Source organism: Micropterus salmoides, unplaced genomic scaffold (genome assembly GCF_014851395.1).
Source record: "Micropterus salmoides isolate LMB-PRFRI ecotype aquatic unplaced genomic scaffold, ASM1485139v1 Ms_hic_scaffold_12, whole genome shotgun sequence".
NCBI lineage: Eukaryota > Metazoa > Chordata > Actinopteri > Centrarchiformes > Centrarchidae > Micropterus > Micropterus salmoides.
In genome coordinates this window covers 7,430,260-7,447,091 of record NW_024040263.1, presented here as the reverse complement: position 1 = coordinate 7,447,091, position 16,832 = coordinate 7,430,260, and the positions used below count along the sequence as shown (strand labels likewise).

The 16,832-nt window shown below is 39.8% G+C and overlaps 1 protein-coding gene across 1 annotated transcript in view; it reads right to left on the bottom strand.

Moving 5' to 3' along the window:
• The window catches only part of nr3c2 (nuclear receptor subfamily 3, group C, member 2), a 73,408-nt gene extending 56,946 nt beyond the window's left edge, over positions 1–16,462 (bottom strand). Inside the window, exons 1-2 of the mRNA XM_038713124.1 lie at positions 16,048–16,462; positions 12,789–14,615 (exon numbers count right to left, since the gene is read on the bottom strand). Coding sequence (XP_038569052.1) covers positions 12,789–14,596 — 1,808 coding nt within the window. The 5' untranslated portion in view covers positions 14,597–14,615; positions 16,048–16,462. The remainder of the gene's footprint in view (positions 1–12,788; positions 14,616–16,047) is intronic.
• Positions 16,463–16,832: the final 370 nt, after the last annotated feature.

The window sequence follows — 16,832 nt, the reverse complement described above, 5'->3', positions numbered from 1 at the left end:
TAATACAACTCACAGATGGAAGCTCTAATAACTAATGCCAGGGCCAAGAGAATAACACAACAATAAAATGGGACCTGTACCTGATCTGACAGTTAGTTACTTTCAGATTGAGACACCTAGAGATCTACTGACATGTAATATAAGGGACAGAGACAGCACAGCCATCTGCTGCACCTGCTGATAACCCTCACCAAATTCCCAATTTTATTCTCAACTCTAGCATTCATTTAGGAGTGTGTTTCTGGCCGCATGACAAATGTAAGCCCAATATGTACTTTCCTATTTAGTTTCGTCTTCATCTCCACCAGCTCCTGATAAAGAAATATCTGCAGTGGGTTTGCTTTAGATGAGAGCGGTGAGACTGAAACAGAATAATAAACATGCGTGCCATAAAACCAAAACAATGAGCTGAAAGTTGCTAAAACACTCTACAGAGCTGAGAAGAAGTGCAGACTCTAGTGATAATTATATGTGACGCAACCTATATGTGACCCCTACCACATTACACATGGTCATTTCATCCATTGCTAACAATATGTTGATTAATGCAGCTTTGAAGTTTCTTAGGTAAAACTGCTGTATTGCTATGAAGTAACTTCTGTATCAGGTACAGATGACATATACCAAATAAAAAAACTGGAAGAATCCGTTTGTAACAATTTTCCGGTAAATACTTCTATTTCTAATGAGGCTGTCAGCTGACATAATTATTATTAGTAGTAGTAGTAGTATTATTATATTGTTGATGAATGATACCAATATAGTGTGGGTCATGTGAATAAGTAAGTATCAATTTCTTCAATTTACATGTTTTTCTACATCTACCGTTATATTACTGTGGGGCTCTCAAACAACATGTTCCAAGTACACTCTACACTTACTTGTCCCACTACACTGGGACAATTAACCAATCCACTCAACCGGTCAAACAGACAATCCCAAAGGCTGGTTGGAACGGTGTCAGCATCGCACCAAAAGATAAAGCTTTCTCTTGGTGACCCTGATGTACCACAAAGAGTGTGTTTCACTGCCACTGGAGCGAGTGGGTGTAATCGTACTGGAATGAAGGAAGAACTTAAGGCATGTCAGCTACATTCACAAGAGGCAGGATAACATCCTCCTCCACGAGCAACCCAAAAGAAACCTGGTGCAGAATGCTGCTTCTCCTTTCAGGTTGCAAAGAAAGAACTTTCAAAACCACAAGTTTTACAATAGCAACAAAAGGAAGCAGCCTTTTTCTCTGTATCGGATGAAGATGTATCATAGAATTGCAACAACACCAAGCAGATGTTTGCCCTCCAGAGTCAGGGGTACAGTATATATCAAGACCAATCTCAGATGGCTGAGATGTTTCAATAATGACAAGGGTGACCTTGACATGGCGCTGCAACCTCCAGTGGTACCTTTTCACCATTGTTGGCACATGTCCATCAAGGTAAACCGCAACTACAGTATGTTGATGTGTGTATTTAATAAAGCAGGAATCTGGGTCAGCAGGAGCAACCTTTTGAAAGAATTGTACGGGCCTTGAGAGAGCAGGTTTAATGTTAAAGCAATGTGCTACCTGACTCCAACAATAATCTAGGGCATTAAACAATAAATTAGCAAATGATCACGAAAATACTGTATGCGATCTAGTAGCCACAAAAAGTAGAGTCCTCCTCTCTGGTTGTGAAACTTGAAAAGACTGGGGACAAAATCCACAATCCTTGTTATGCATTCTAAAGTTTATCCATACCTATATGAGGCTTTAGTAGCCAAATCAAATGGGTGTCTTCTAAATTAAAGTCTTTTAAAATGAAATTTCCTCTTTGTGTTTCACACGACTGTTTCCTTGCTGAGCTGTGGCAGTGGGATATATCTTACAGTACCTGCCAAGGTTTGTTGCTGGGACAAAATAATAATATACCTCCAAGTGACTGCCAGGAATTCAGACTTAGACTTAGCGGAGACTGAACATTTGAACTTATTTACACAGGTAACAAGGGCAGTAGATTTTTTAAAGAATTGCTTCAGACCCAAAATGGAAATGATTACGGCATAGCTTTCAGTATACATGTGTTGTATTAAGGTAAACTTAAAAAAAGAATCTTTTAAGTACCATGTCTGTCTATTTTAAAAACATTTTGAGTTTTGATACCCACAACAACATACATGACTGATTCTAATAAATAAAGATAATCATGGAGCAGCAGTGGCACCAGTCAAAAGGAATGAACCAGATAAACCTGAATCACGACCTACATTACCTGTTCGCACTGCCCCTACTTTATTATCACTCTAAAGAAACTAAACCACAACAAAGCAGATATCTGTCTATGAGTGTGCATAAACTCTTCTATAGTGCTTTGCTGAAAGCCCAACATTACAGCACAATGGTGCGTCAGCTTCTTTCATTTTCTTCAAGGTCCAGCAGCTGAGCAAGATTGTGAATAAAAGAGAAAGCTCCTGCATAACAGTCAAAACCCAAAAAAAGCTCCAGACTGTCTCCCTTTCAGAGCAGAGTGAAACAGGCAGCTGTAGCCAAGTCAGAGGAAGGCAGGCGAAACAAAAAGCAGACATTGAACAGGGGAATGTTCGCTTGTGCCAGGTACAGTGCAGTAAACTCTACAGGGAGAATGGCCAGATCTGAGTATTTCCCAGAGCTGTGGACAGTACTGAGTTGATGCTATCATAGTGTCCTAGACTGCCTTCCTGTTGAAACTGGCTAATTTCTTTATAGACAGACCTTAAAGAGGTTCTCAAACACTCGACCAGTAAACAAATACCGCCCACTATTCATTAGAATTAAATAATGTTTATGCGTAAAAATAATTTCTATACATAAAGTTATGGTTTAACAAAAAGAAAACGTACCTATAGTAATACTATCTATGCAGATCACTTGTGTTTAAATTTGGCCAGTTTTAACATCTTGAGAGCAACGGATACATCTATTCTATTTTTAAGCACCATAAACAAATGTCATTGACCCCAATTTTATTGGAGGCAGAAGTCTGAGAGAGACATCTCAAAACCTAGATAAGTGAAACAAAACTATCTGCATGACTAGACACCACCTGAGGTAAGAAACAAAAAAAAAAGTTTTGTGTTTGTTATTTGAGAAATTCTTTAAAATCCCTTTAAATATGACTTTTTTTTTTCACTGAAAACAGAAAATCACTTTCTGCCAAACACGTTTACCCTTTCGCAATGTCAGTCAAGGAAATTATCTCTCCAAACAGACTCAGTATGATAAAGTATCTGTTTCTTTTGACCTGTCACTTGATCGTTGGCCTCATTTTACCTGCTAGGTTTGTGTGTCATGGGCTGCCGCAGCGCTACATACATGATTTGTGCGCCTGGAGAAACTAGAATGACAGGGATTCCGTGGATGATCTTTTATGGATTCAAATAAATCTTGACAAAGGACACAAATCATTTTGTCCCCCCCCACAGAAGAGCAGGAGGACATGCCCAGTAAATGTGTGTTTTCTAGGTCACCACCATGATGGCCATTTTAAAAAATTAATTACACATTTTCAAGGCTAGAACATGTGTGAACATACTTGGTGAACAATGGATTTTAGTGCTGCACATGCTATTGAATCAAGAGTTAATTTAAAGCATGCACAATTTAGATAAAGCTAATTTTATCATCTATTATATATATTCTAATTTATTTCAGTTAATAATTAAAAATGTTATCACAGAATTGACATCTTAAAATTCCCTGAAAGAAAAGTATATATAAAATAATATCTATGAAGGACATAGCATTATAGGTTTTAACTGGTAACAAAGATTTCTCTATACTGAGCTCCCTTTTTTAAACTCTTCACACAGTTCTCTTTACCAAGTGCAACTTGATCATCTAAGGTTCAACTCTTACAAGACAAAACATAACACAATATCACAGAGTACGATCTAGACCTTCTCTTTTAAGAAAAGCACTATGAGATAATTGTTGTTGTGATTTGGCGCTATATAAATAAAACTGAATTGAATTGAAGTGAACATTTGTCTCCCAACAGTAACACTAAAACAATCTCTATCTGTATCTCTAATGTATTTGAAGTAGCTTTATTTAATTTAATTGGTTTATTAATTAAGGTATTTATTTTTGCAGAAACCAAAATTCCATTAAATTAAAAAGAATGTCACCTATGTACTGCATGGCTTGTACTGCCTTAAATGAATCAGAAATGCAGCAATATGCTTCAGTAGGCTTTATTTTCCTAAACTAAAGTAATTCCAGCAATGGGATGTAAAATAAAAGGTGTGCAGACTCACAAATGCTTGTAAAGGATAGCTACAGATACAGGTATATACACAACACTGCCAGTTAGCACTGTTTGCTGCATTTGGCCACAACCTATCATCCTCATGACACCGTACGTCCTCTCTTGCATCTTGCAACACACCTGGGAAAGAGTCTTTTTGCATGCCTGATTCATCCCTGGCAATCTTCTGCAGTATTTTCCATACATCCACCATTTATTACATCCAGTAAAGACATCTGATCATGTGGACTGTGGTCATAAACCTTCCACCTCCATGAAGAAAAGGATTGCTCTATGGGGTATAACCCCCCTATGGAGTCTTTCTGTGTCTCGCTGTGTCCATGTTTACTGAGACAAACCCAAATTTCAAAGATTTGTCCTTTTACAGTACATACATGGCATTATATTGAAAAGCATAATCACCTGGGTAGGTCCGGATGTAGCAGAATGTAGCAAATTGTAGTCTAATTTACAGTAATTTTTTGTTGTTTTTTATCTTTTTACAATAGTGCGTAAAAAATGGACTGTAGAGAGAAAACAATATATGAATTTTGAAAGATGTGGTCACTGAATGCATTTTCTATCAAAGCAATGAAAGGTGATCCACAGTTTAGTACACATTCAACTCTGAACTGAAAATGTGTGCTGCCAATTGCAACAAAAAATGTAAAAGCCTCCAAACCAGCGGGGGAATCTAAAAAGAGACATTCTTTTCACTTAACAGATCATTTCCATGGTTTACTCTTTGGGCATTTCTGTTATGAATTAAGTTATCAACAAAGTTATTAATGTTTTAGGTCACAGTCAACGGCAGCACTTTTCTGAATCATGGGTTCTGCTGACGTAAAAGTGTTTGTGGATGTGTGTGTCCATGTTTGTGTGTTTGCAAGAGAATGAGTGTTATGTAAAAGGACCTGAAATAACACCCCCCACCCCCACCAGCACAAGCATGCACACACACACACACACTTCACTTTATTTGAGCCAACTATGCATGACCTACTTTGGGAACCTTTCAAGCTGAACAATTAACTTTTTTTTTAAGCTTCTTCCTTTATGGCATCCTCTTTATGGAGGAACTGACAAGACAAAGACTGAGTTTAAACGTAAGCATTTTGCCATGAATACTTGGGTAAACTCTAATTAAACATGAATGATAAAGGCATGCCTTGTTTGCTTAGTCAAGTATATCAGGAATCAAGAGGAAGCCAATAAAACGCTAAGAGTCAAGATGGGTTTTCTCTGCATCCTCTCCACCAAAAATGAAATATAGATCTCATTGTTTTTTATAGCTCTGAATGAATAATGTCCAAACAGTGAATTAGACATCTGGCTGCATTTAGCTCAACAAACAATTTTTTTTTATTTATGACAATAGTGATGGGCTCTTATGACCAGTTAATCTTTGTAATTTCTGATTTAGGATGTACATATTTCCCTGTAGTCAGTCTTTATTACTGATTCCAGCATGTTGTTGTATCATGTCAGATGGCGGCTCATTTCATTCAGCTTCTCCTCCACACAAAACCTACCTACAAAGCTCATGACTCAGGCAATGTTTAAGACTACTTGTGGGAGATCTTGGAGACTATGCTACTTGCGTGCTAGGTAAACAAAGTACCTGGTACATAATAGGCTGCCATTCAGCGACAGTATTCCACACAGCAGCACGCTATAAAAATCTGGGCATTCATCGCCAACAGAAGCATGCACTATGCTTTGTTGCCGCTCTGGTATTTAGTTTCTGCCTCCTTTATGCAGTTTGTTAATGACCTCAACAACAGAAGGGAATGTCAGTGGTAGGTAATAGAGAGTAGATCTCTACAGGATTGGAAGCTAGCGGAAATCTGGCCCTCTGTCACCAGACTGTGTTTCAGGAAGAAGTTCAAATGAGGACAAGACAAGCATTCAAATCCCAGGAGCCGTGGCCAGCAGTAACCACACTTTTATTGGGGTGTCAATTCCGGCCTAGAATGTGTGCTGCTGTTGTTGTTGGCGACCGTGTTGTATGCTTGTACATGGCTCTGCGTGGGAGAGGCAGAGTGGTGACTTTTAACATGGTTTCTTTTCTGTGCAACAAAAGCATCCAATCATTGTGCCACACAGTATCATCTTGGTTCTTTTATGAAAATTACATCCACTGTAGGCATTTACTCCAACAATTCTAGTAGCACAAGGTAAGAAACAACCATTCATAAAGCCGGAAAAGAAATCTGGCTTTCACTATGCCCTCATGGCTATAGCTGTTAAGATAATGTTGGTGAATACTTAGATTTGATCTGTAACTTCTTAAATGTGTTGTCTTTAAGCTTTGTTTTCACTCTATTTTTGGTAAAAGGTCAGAGAAAAAAAATTGAATCTGACCACCATGATATCAAAACTTTTAGCTACGGAAGCTCCAGGAGAAGTATAAAAAAAAAATTCAATTTGACTGTATATTTGACTGAGCAATTGACAGAAAAAGCAAAAGTACTGTGGTTTTTAACAGAGCTACTAACAAACCAAGCCAAAATGCTGATAGTGGTGAATATGTTCCTCTAAACATTTTTGCAGCTACCTTTACTTTCCCCTTTAAAACTGCATAAATAGATTTTGGCCAGTAGAACAAGCTGTATACACAACCATGACATATTATCACCTCATAAAGTTGTTGCTGTGAACGTGTTTGCAAAAAATACCTACTTACACTTTCTTTTAGCTTTGTTTTGGTCCCCACCAACTCCTGAGGGAAATATCTGGCTCTTTAGCAGCCAAATGTTCATCATGCCTATGTTCATGTTATTGCTTACTTTGCCTGTCTGCTGTTTGGTGGTGAACAGGTGTTGTACAGTGGTTTTATCAGAGCTTTTAGCTGAAACAGCTGCCTGCTACGGATGGAAATGAGGAAGAGTTTGTGGAACAGAAAACAAAAACGATGCACTAAAAGACAGTAACAGGCTTAGAGCTGAGAGGTACAGAGACGCTGAAAGAGTCTGCCAGTCAATGAAATACGAGTCCCATCAATGATTCTGACCAAATTGAGGAAGTCCACAGTATCAATTAATGTCGATTTGTTGGTCCCGATATGAGGGCATGAAACATCATTAATGGCATGATAGCATTAAGCTACTTCTCTGCCGGAGCAGTGTGAAAATATCTCTTAACAAGATCACGAGCAACCACAAATATCATCTCTACACAGTCTAAACAACTAGAAGTCTTTATGCAGCCATTTAACCCTTTACCAAAAAAAACTATTACTAGCACTATTAAGTCCTTTGCTCCAATAACAACAAGTTTTCATCTTTCAGGCAAGGTCTAAATGCCTCACATTTATCTTTACCGTTCATTTTTAAGGATGAAATCTTATCCAGAAGTATTTCTCCAAATCTTACTACTCTAATACTGCCTCACCACTCTGCTCTGCACCGTCTCCAATCCACCCACACCAATGAGTGTCCCAGAAGATAGAAAAGAACTGGATCGTTGTGGGCTCTATGTATTTTTTTTTTCATTCAGGTGTTGTATTCTTTAAGATGATATTCCAGCTGATGTTTATTTTTTTGCCATGCATATTTATTCCCCCTTACAAAATAGGGAAAATACTGAAAAAATAAATTTAGTAAAACTATTTTTAAGAAAGAGGAATGGTTTAAGGCAGTGGGGTGGTTCAGGTGCTTCAAGGCTGTCCGGTAATGACAATTGCTGTTATGCTAAAAAAAAAATGTATTTTCAATGCTCAATCAGTGTACAATATGTTTTCTTGCCTCCATGCCAGACAGTGTCACACAACCTTTTTTTTTTTTTTTTTTACGTGATTCACAGGTTGAAATTCTACAGCAACTGTCGGTCTTTATTCTTTTGCTTGATGTGAAAACACGGCTAATTTCTGCTTGGGGGAACAGGCTAATTTTCATCACTCACTGTTGGACCGCAGCACAGAAAGGCAAGTTTGAACTACCAAAGAGGCCCGTACACAGTGATTTATTCATGTGCTTGTCCCAAAAGTGCTATGACAACAGTCCAGAAGACATTTTCAATATATCTGAGTCCATGTGAAACAAATATAACATGAAAAGTGTTACATTTGATAATGACAGCGTTATTCAAACACACATAGAAGTGTGATATTGTCTTTACCTATTTCTTTATTGACCTTTAAAAAGCAATTTCTACTGTATGTCATGTAGATTAAAGAAGGTTCTCATGTATTGTTCTGACGCTACCGGACATTCTTAACATTTTATTGAGTCAAGTAACTTGTCACTTGAAGTTTGGCAGCATATGTGCTTAAGATCAAATTTAGCATAAATAACTTATTGTTGTAATAACTACTGTATATTGAATTTTTCACAGTACACATGAGAATGCACATAATTAATACACTTGCAATATAAGACAACATATTTGCCACAGTATTACATCTGCTGTGTAGACAGCTGAGACCCACAGCCATTCCCCAACACCTTCACCTGTAACATCCTTTTCACAACCCAAACAAGCAGCTGCCCACTTTATAGTTAGGAATCCATAATGCACTGGGAGCTCCTGTGCATGCCTGGTGTTGGGATTTAATTGGATATTAGTATCCAGCAGTGTCTGAATTAATCAAATCATTTCCATCCATTAATTTAGCGGAGGAACATACAATTAAAGCCTTATTAGTGTGCTCTCAGGAGTATGCCTTTTCATCCCCCTGCAGAACATTGAGAGTTGGCCAGCGTCCAGTGCAAAGCATTCTCCCTGCGTGAATCTGAGGCTTCCTCATGATGGGTACTCAGCTGATCTACAGCAACTGGCTGTAAGCTTAAAGCAAAGAAAATGTCAGCCTATAGTAAGGTGCTACTTCTCCCATGGCTATAGGAAAGGGTAACATTTTAATGAGAGCTAAATGCAATGCAAAAATACATTGTTGGCTTCTATTTTGAGTCTTCACCATTTGTCAGATTATGAAATTATTAGGTCAGAGGCCTGACAAGTTTTAAACTAATTCTATTTGGTGAAACATTACTGTGAAAACCACCACAAAAATGCCCTAAATAGGGTGAAAAGAGATTTGGAGATTTAGGAAGCGAGCAAACATAATCCAGCACACCAAAGTAGGTCATTTTATGATATTTTCTATATTCCTATATTTTATACAAAGCATATTTCTTTCATAATGGACTTCAAACTATAGTGCACAGCATTTCAAATATTCTTCAAAAGAATAATATGATAATTTAACTTTTTTGCACCAAAAGAAATTAAGAAAGATAATCTCCGCATCTAAACATCCAACCACAGTTGGTGCAGTAACAGTGCATTAAGTTTAAATCAAACATCACATCATAAATACAGCAATTTTGGTTAGGGTGAATCATTTTTTTCCCTCCCTCCTCTCTTGTGAATCCGAGTTAAAACGTTTTTGCACAAAGTAATCCAGACTGCTCAGATGAGCAGCCATTTTTAATTAAAACCATTTACAGAGGAAACCAAAGTGAGAAAAAAAGAGCCAAGGGATTTTACACTCTGTCATCCAAGGCTTCAGCGGATCAAAGAGTTTTAGTTGTGCTTTTTAATGGTTACGTAACATTTTTGCCTATGAAATATTGGGCCCGGGTGCCATGTAGTTAGTCCAGAGCTTGACAGTACCACAGATTTCCTGCAGTGCACTTTTACATTTCAGGCAGGATACAGTAAGCCTATGTTTATGTCTAAGTATAGCTGTTAATCAATACAATACTACTGGTGTAAGAGGACACTGAAAGTAGGCAACAACCTCTGAAATGTTAGATTATTGCATTCTTAAGACATTGTGTGTGTGTGTGTGTGTGTGTGTGTGTGTGTGTGTGTGTGTGTGTGTGTGTATATGCATTAATTGTATATGTGTATGTATATGTGTGTTTTGTGTCTGTCTGCTTCCCTGCCTGCTGGCTGGCTGGCTGCCATGTGGCCCACCTCTTTCTGTCACCCTGTCTGACATTAGGGCTAAGCTGGATCTCATTAGGACCAAGGTGGCAGTGATCCCGTCAACATCGCTTTGGCTCTTGCCATATGGGTCGCCTCCAAGGTAACGGGGCTGTATCAGTCTCCTCAGAGCTGCAAGCCTTGTTATAGCACACACACACACACACACACACATACACACACAGAGTATCTACTCTCTAGAAAAGGGTTTACTATACATGTAAAGCTGAATAAAAATCAAACGGAGAAGACAGACAACAAAATTCTGATAAGATAGTCAGTTCAGATCTATGGGTGAGTTGCACTGTGAAAAAATACACACACATACACACCGTGCTTACTATACATGTTTGTCACAGGAAATGTAAAAATACCACAAGGACCATTAATCTAATGTAGTTTTTATGAGCAGTAAATTACAAAGGAAAACTATTTAGGAATTAATCTGGTCATTAGCCTCTGCAGATTGGTTATGCTTTAGGTGCTGTTTTTTTTGTTTGTCTGTCAGCTGGATTACAGAAAAGCTATTGGCTCGTAGGCTTTGGCGGATTCAAGGTATTACGGTATACCAGAAATCCCGAAGCCATGATTTTCAATCCCGGCAAAAATACTCCTTTCTATTAGACCGATATGGAGATGCTGTACTGAGGTTAGCGTTGGGCGACATCGTAAGAGTTTTCCAACTATCAGCCCAACAACTGCCTATTGTCCATATACTCACACATGTGTGTACGCACAATATATTGAAAAGAGATGACGATGATGATGTATGATTTGTTCAAGGATTTCCGTTAACATTGCGAGATAGGACAAACACCAGTATCTATGGCAAAATGACATCGCGCAAACCCAGATTTTCTGACCAGCGCAAAGTACATAATAAATGCACAGCTGGTATGATGAGGCTTCAGCTAGGCCCAGACATACTCTGATATTAATTGTTTAAGAATATATTCAAATGTTTTTAGTGGATGCGCTTGCAGATTAACATATCATAGCAGACTGGAGTATTAGTCTTGGCGGAGTGCCCTTCTTGTTAGATATATAGACCAGTGTGACCAAATCAGATCACACATCTTCCAAAATATTAGAAAAAAACAGTAAAAGGTTTGTTTTATATCAAGCTGAATGATAAAGTTATGATAGATGCATAAATTCTTAACATAAAAAGCAACAAGCATCATAATCAGCAATGTTTTGCATTGCATTTGTAAGCAACAGCAAATCAGTTTGCGGTTGATGACCTATGTGAATGTACATTGATGAAACCCTGATAAACAGACTTTTTGCTAGTCTCGGCCTCCAAAGTTGTCCCAGCAATCTGAATGAAAGCAGCTGAGCAGAAGAAAATGAAAATGGACGACTTTAAATGGTGGAGCAATCAGTGGGATCTGCGAAGTTGGTTTCCGGAAATTCAATCAGGAAAACTTTTAATCTAATAAATCTCCATTTTGAGATTCTGTTCAACATCACTGTCCAAAGTTAGTCTTGAATTGTCATGGTCAACACACAGTCAAACACAGCGGAGCAACGTACATCAACATCCCAGCTGCTTTTCTTACAGTAAGTTTCTGACTTTTATCAAAGCTGCGCAAGTAAACAGGAAGTCATTTATGACTTTGTTTATTGCTTTTTTGCACCAGCTCATAAAAACTGTGAATTTATAACATCCCATAGCAATGCATTTTATTTATTACTGTAAATAAACACCAGTACCTCTCACTGCTGAATACACATACTTCCTGTATTTTTAACAATGTTACCATGTGTTTCATGTTCCAGCAAATGGCTTTTGTATTTACTGTCATTAATAGCGTTCATGATAATTTACTTCCTTCAGCTTCATATGCAACTAGGACACCAGAATACACTGGAAGCAAAACAACTGTGTCAAAGTTGTACTTTGCCATATTGGCAGCTATTATAGATTTTTTCCCTTTGGCCTGTTTGTTTTGTTTCAGCCCCCACCATCACAAAATTAACTGTTTATTTGATCAGTTTGGCAACAAAAGCATGTGATCAATCATTCATAATTTATGACACTGCCAATGGCCTAGGGCCCATAAAAACAGATTTTTGCATTGCTCTTAGCTGGACCTCCCAATAACAGACCAATAAAATTTGTTGTTGTACGTACAAGTAAGGGCCTGATAAGAGGTAAACTTCGCCTCTGTGTTATAGTAGAACACAGGGCAGTGCTAGCAGAGATGATGTTGTGATCACATGCTACTATAACAATGACCTGGACCCCGTCCTTCAATTCCTATTCCCCCAGCCAGCATCCCGCTGTCTTTCCCAAGCCCGGCTGTTGTTATTATTGCACTATTCAAAGCAAACGCCCTAAATCCCTTGTGCAATATGAGCCTGACTGTAACAAACTGGCTATCCATCTATCTGATCCTCTAGAGAGATATGCTATTATACAGGTAGATTGATTTAAAAAAAAACATGAATTAGAAAAAAATTTAAACTGATTCTCTCTGTAAAGCTAAACTACATTTATCACAATTGAGAAAACATCGCCATTTGTAAGCCAGACATCTGACGGCGATACACTGAAAGGCACTCAGATAACAGAGAAGTCTTCATATCCCTTACCTGTTCATGCTGTCCGTGATGCAGTTTTGACCTGGGTATCCCTCACCTCTGGCTGACAGTGACCCCTGCACCATGCCTGGCCGAGATTTCCACGACTCCATTAACGCCGTTACAGGTGAAATTAGATTCAACAAAGGGTTGGACTGGTCCCTCACATCATGCCGTGTGAAAGACATTGTTCCTTGTGCTCCAATCTGGTAATGGAATGAATGTCCACCGGAATTAACTCCAACAATGGCCGATGTGGGCATGCTGTTATTCTCTTGGTAATAGCTGCCATCAGTGGACTCCTGCTTAACCCCTTTAGACAGGACATTGTTGGAGAACACATCGGGCTCATAGTTCCCATTCATAGAGGAGACAGGGGGTCCTAAGATACCAGAAAGACTGTATTCATCAATGTTATTCCTCAGGGACAAATATGTGGTCTCGGATGCAGGAAAGAGACCAAGAGATGGTGACTGTTCACCATAGGGCTGTGGGTTCATACATCCTTCATTTTTGTTTGGCTCACTCTTAATCTGTGTGATAAAAGGTGTGCTACTCGCGTTACATTTGGAGCTGCCTAAACACATGCTCCTGAAGTCAGTTCCAGGCTCGTTCTTAATGTACTTAACCATGCCCATCTGGTCTAAGCCGACGTTGAACACCTCTCCGTCTACCATCTCTACTTTAGGGAATTCAAAGTTCTTGAAGTCTGTATCTCTGTTCAGACCTGCTGCTTCTGGGCTGTTGGTGTCATTCTGCACCAAACCCAGTCCACCAGCAGGACTGGACACAGGAAACCCACCTGAGGAGGGGTTCTGTGGGCTGCTGACCGCCATGTTGCCCCCTGTGGCCGGACTGGAAATGGAGGGCCTTACTGTGTTGCAGTTGTTAGCAGCGCTGGTGCAGCTGACACCTGTGGGGCTCGAGACCGATGACCTAATGTTACAGGTAGTGCTGCAGGACGGAGGCGATCTCACACTACTCATACTCTGGGGGCTGGACATAGGAGATCTCATGACATTGAGCGGGCTGGTGAGTGGTGGTGAGCCCACTGTGCTGGACTCTACAGGGCTACATGTGGCTGAATTCCTGCGCTTGATGTTGGCCAGAGTTGCCGCACAAGACGTCTGGCTTACAGGACTGTTGACGGACGAGCACACTGGTCCAAAGCACGTTTGAGGACTGGTGGTTGACGACACCATATTGTTGCTGCCCCCTGGGCTAGAGATGGAGCTGGATGTCTGGGGACTGCAGGACAGAGATGAGGCTAGCATTGAAGCTGAGCTAACTGGAGTCCCAGCGGTGCATTCTCTGGGAGTGGTGCTGGGCTGCTGGAAACCAAATGGCTTTAACTTGGGGCTCTTTGTAGAACCACACTGGGTGTCCTCTAGAGGCCGTCCACACACAGGAAACATCTTCCCAGGGCTGGTACTGCCCCCATGCTGGCTAAAGGCAAAGTCTGCCTCCCTGGCAGCATTCATATACAGGCCCATAGACTCAGCCACAGTCTTGGAAAGCTCCTTGGAGTCCATTTCCTGCTTATGACCATGGAGAGAGTTGTTGAAGTGTGGGAGAACAAATGGCTGGTTCTGGCTGAGCCGAATCATTGGCTGCTCCTGCTTCTTTGTATTGTTGTCTTTGCAGTCGGTGGTCGGGCTTCCAGCAGGGCAGCTAACATTGACTATGTCCATCAGGATATCACTGTTGGTCAGACTTGAATCCTCTGTACTGCAGCAGTGCTCCATGGTGCTAAGGACCTGTGACCATTTGTTCTCTGTATCACTTCCTTCAAAGAAATTTTGGTATCTTTTGGTCTCCATTGCTGGCTCATTGATTCACCTGGTAAACAAGGAAAAGAGAAAAGTTAGGAATTGGTGTATTAAGGGTATTTACTTTTACACAGAGATTACAGGTCTCATGTGAGAATGAATAATGTATTTAGGAATATGCTAATGGCTCTTAAATCTAAAGTGTAAATATAGTCTTTAAGTTTTGGATAGATGCCAAAGCAGTAAGTTTTGCTTCAGTGGATAAAAACCCAATGAAGCAAAAAAAGAGGTAGGGCACAGGAAAAGAGAAAAACATTTATGATGCTGTGTAAACAATGTCAAATCTGAAAAGGTCCAACGCAAGTCTGTACAGTACTTCCTCTCTCACAGAGATAAAGTTCCTTATTACTGCACTACAGGGGATGTACAGTATGATAACATAGAAGAAAATGCATTGTAAGGGTTAATCTATCTACGTGACGTCGTCTGGGCTTTTTTATGTAAATTCCCACCTCTACTGCGCTTCTATTGGACAGCTCAGCCAGCTATCCACCAGATTTATCAGGCTATTCATGGATTGGTCCGACAGCTGTCACTCAATAGTTATTGCTCTTGCAGCCACAACATAGCTGCGACATAACTTGAAATGTTGCTTTTGCGGCTAGAGCAGCACCGTCATGTGCAAAAGCAACAAAAATACTTATAATACTACAAAAATTATACACTTGACATAACAAATTGCAATGAAAAGGCATTGCCTTGATGTTTGACGTTTTAATATTTATTTAGCATGATACGGTGCACTCGTTGAAGGGCTCGCAGCTCTGGAGCAGCCAAGATATCTGAGTTAAAGTTATTCAGGTTGCCTGCAAAATATCCCATGCACATTGCGTGCAGATCATTGAATACAAAAATGAAAAATAAAAGAGAAGTCAGCTTAACTATTCCGCCCTCTTGCTCCTGCCGTGATTGTCCTGCCTCTGGGCATGCAACTCTGCATATCTCTCCATTTTGCGTTTGCGCAGAATAAATAGTAAAAGACGATTTTCGCTATATTGTTGCAGCTGACGTTATATTTTGCTGTGTGAAAGTCTTCCTATTAACGGCATTTTGAGAGGCAAGAAGGACTAAGTGCAGATGGAAGAAAATGTAAATTATTTAAGTCATATTTTTAGAAAGACTTTGACAGCACTAGATATTTCTCAGCACCTCTTGACAGGTGCGTAGAGAAATATCTACTGATTTTTATTTTTATTTTTATTGTTTTACAATTGCTGTGACTATTTTTCTTTGTACATAAAGTACATAAACTTCTTGTCCGACTTTTATTATGGACCAGACACACGGCTAACTGCCACGGTTGAAAGTTAGATTTGCATCGGGGATGTAAGTAGGCTATTCAGTTATCCCACTGAACAGTAAGGAGTTTGCTTTCATTATCATCTCAGACCCAGCGCGAAATTAAAATGTACAGTCAAACACTGAGCTCTGTCCTTCCTTACCTTAATTACGACATTCAGAGTTGTCAGGTGGCCGTGTTGCTGGGCAGCGATAATCCAGAGGACAAAAAAAGACACGCAAAGCAAAGTCAATAAATATCAACAAATGTGTTCTGTCTACTCTCTCCAATACATAGTTTTCAGTTTGACAGCTAGACACACTGGAGAAGTCTACTGCGTATTATCACTAGTAATCCTCCACAGCGAGCGGCTGCTCCTGACAGGACGAACGACAGCGACGGGTCGGACGACAGCGGCGGATGATCTCACATTATGGCTTCAATTTTGCAGATTACCGATTCTGTGCCCTGGATAAAAAGAGTAATAAAAACAAACGAAGGAATCGGTAGGACTTGAAGTCAGAGCGACGTCATTCTGTGCACATGGACCCTCCTACTGCAACGAGTGCAACACAAACTCCGAGGAGGGGGAGTATGAGGGGTGGAGGGGAGGCAGAGATGAGAGGGGAGGGGCTCAGCGCAGGTAGACAGAGCCGCCTGGAAATAGGGCACCGCACTCAACGCAGTGTTGTTGGAAATAAACTCAGGGTAACAGTGTTTTTGATTGAATTAAAATATTTCCTGCAAGTTTGTTACATTTCTTTCTGTTGTTGTTAAGCCATCTGTTCTCTTCCCTTACCGTGCTTTTTTTTTTGCCGTTTTTACTTTGCCATCTTTTCAAGTGCCACCTCTGAAAAGGTTTTCCTTACGGAGCTGATCATCAGGAAATATATCAGGTGCCTTCCCAGCCTCTCTTTACATGGATATTTAAAAAAACTGCAAATACTG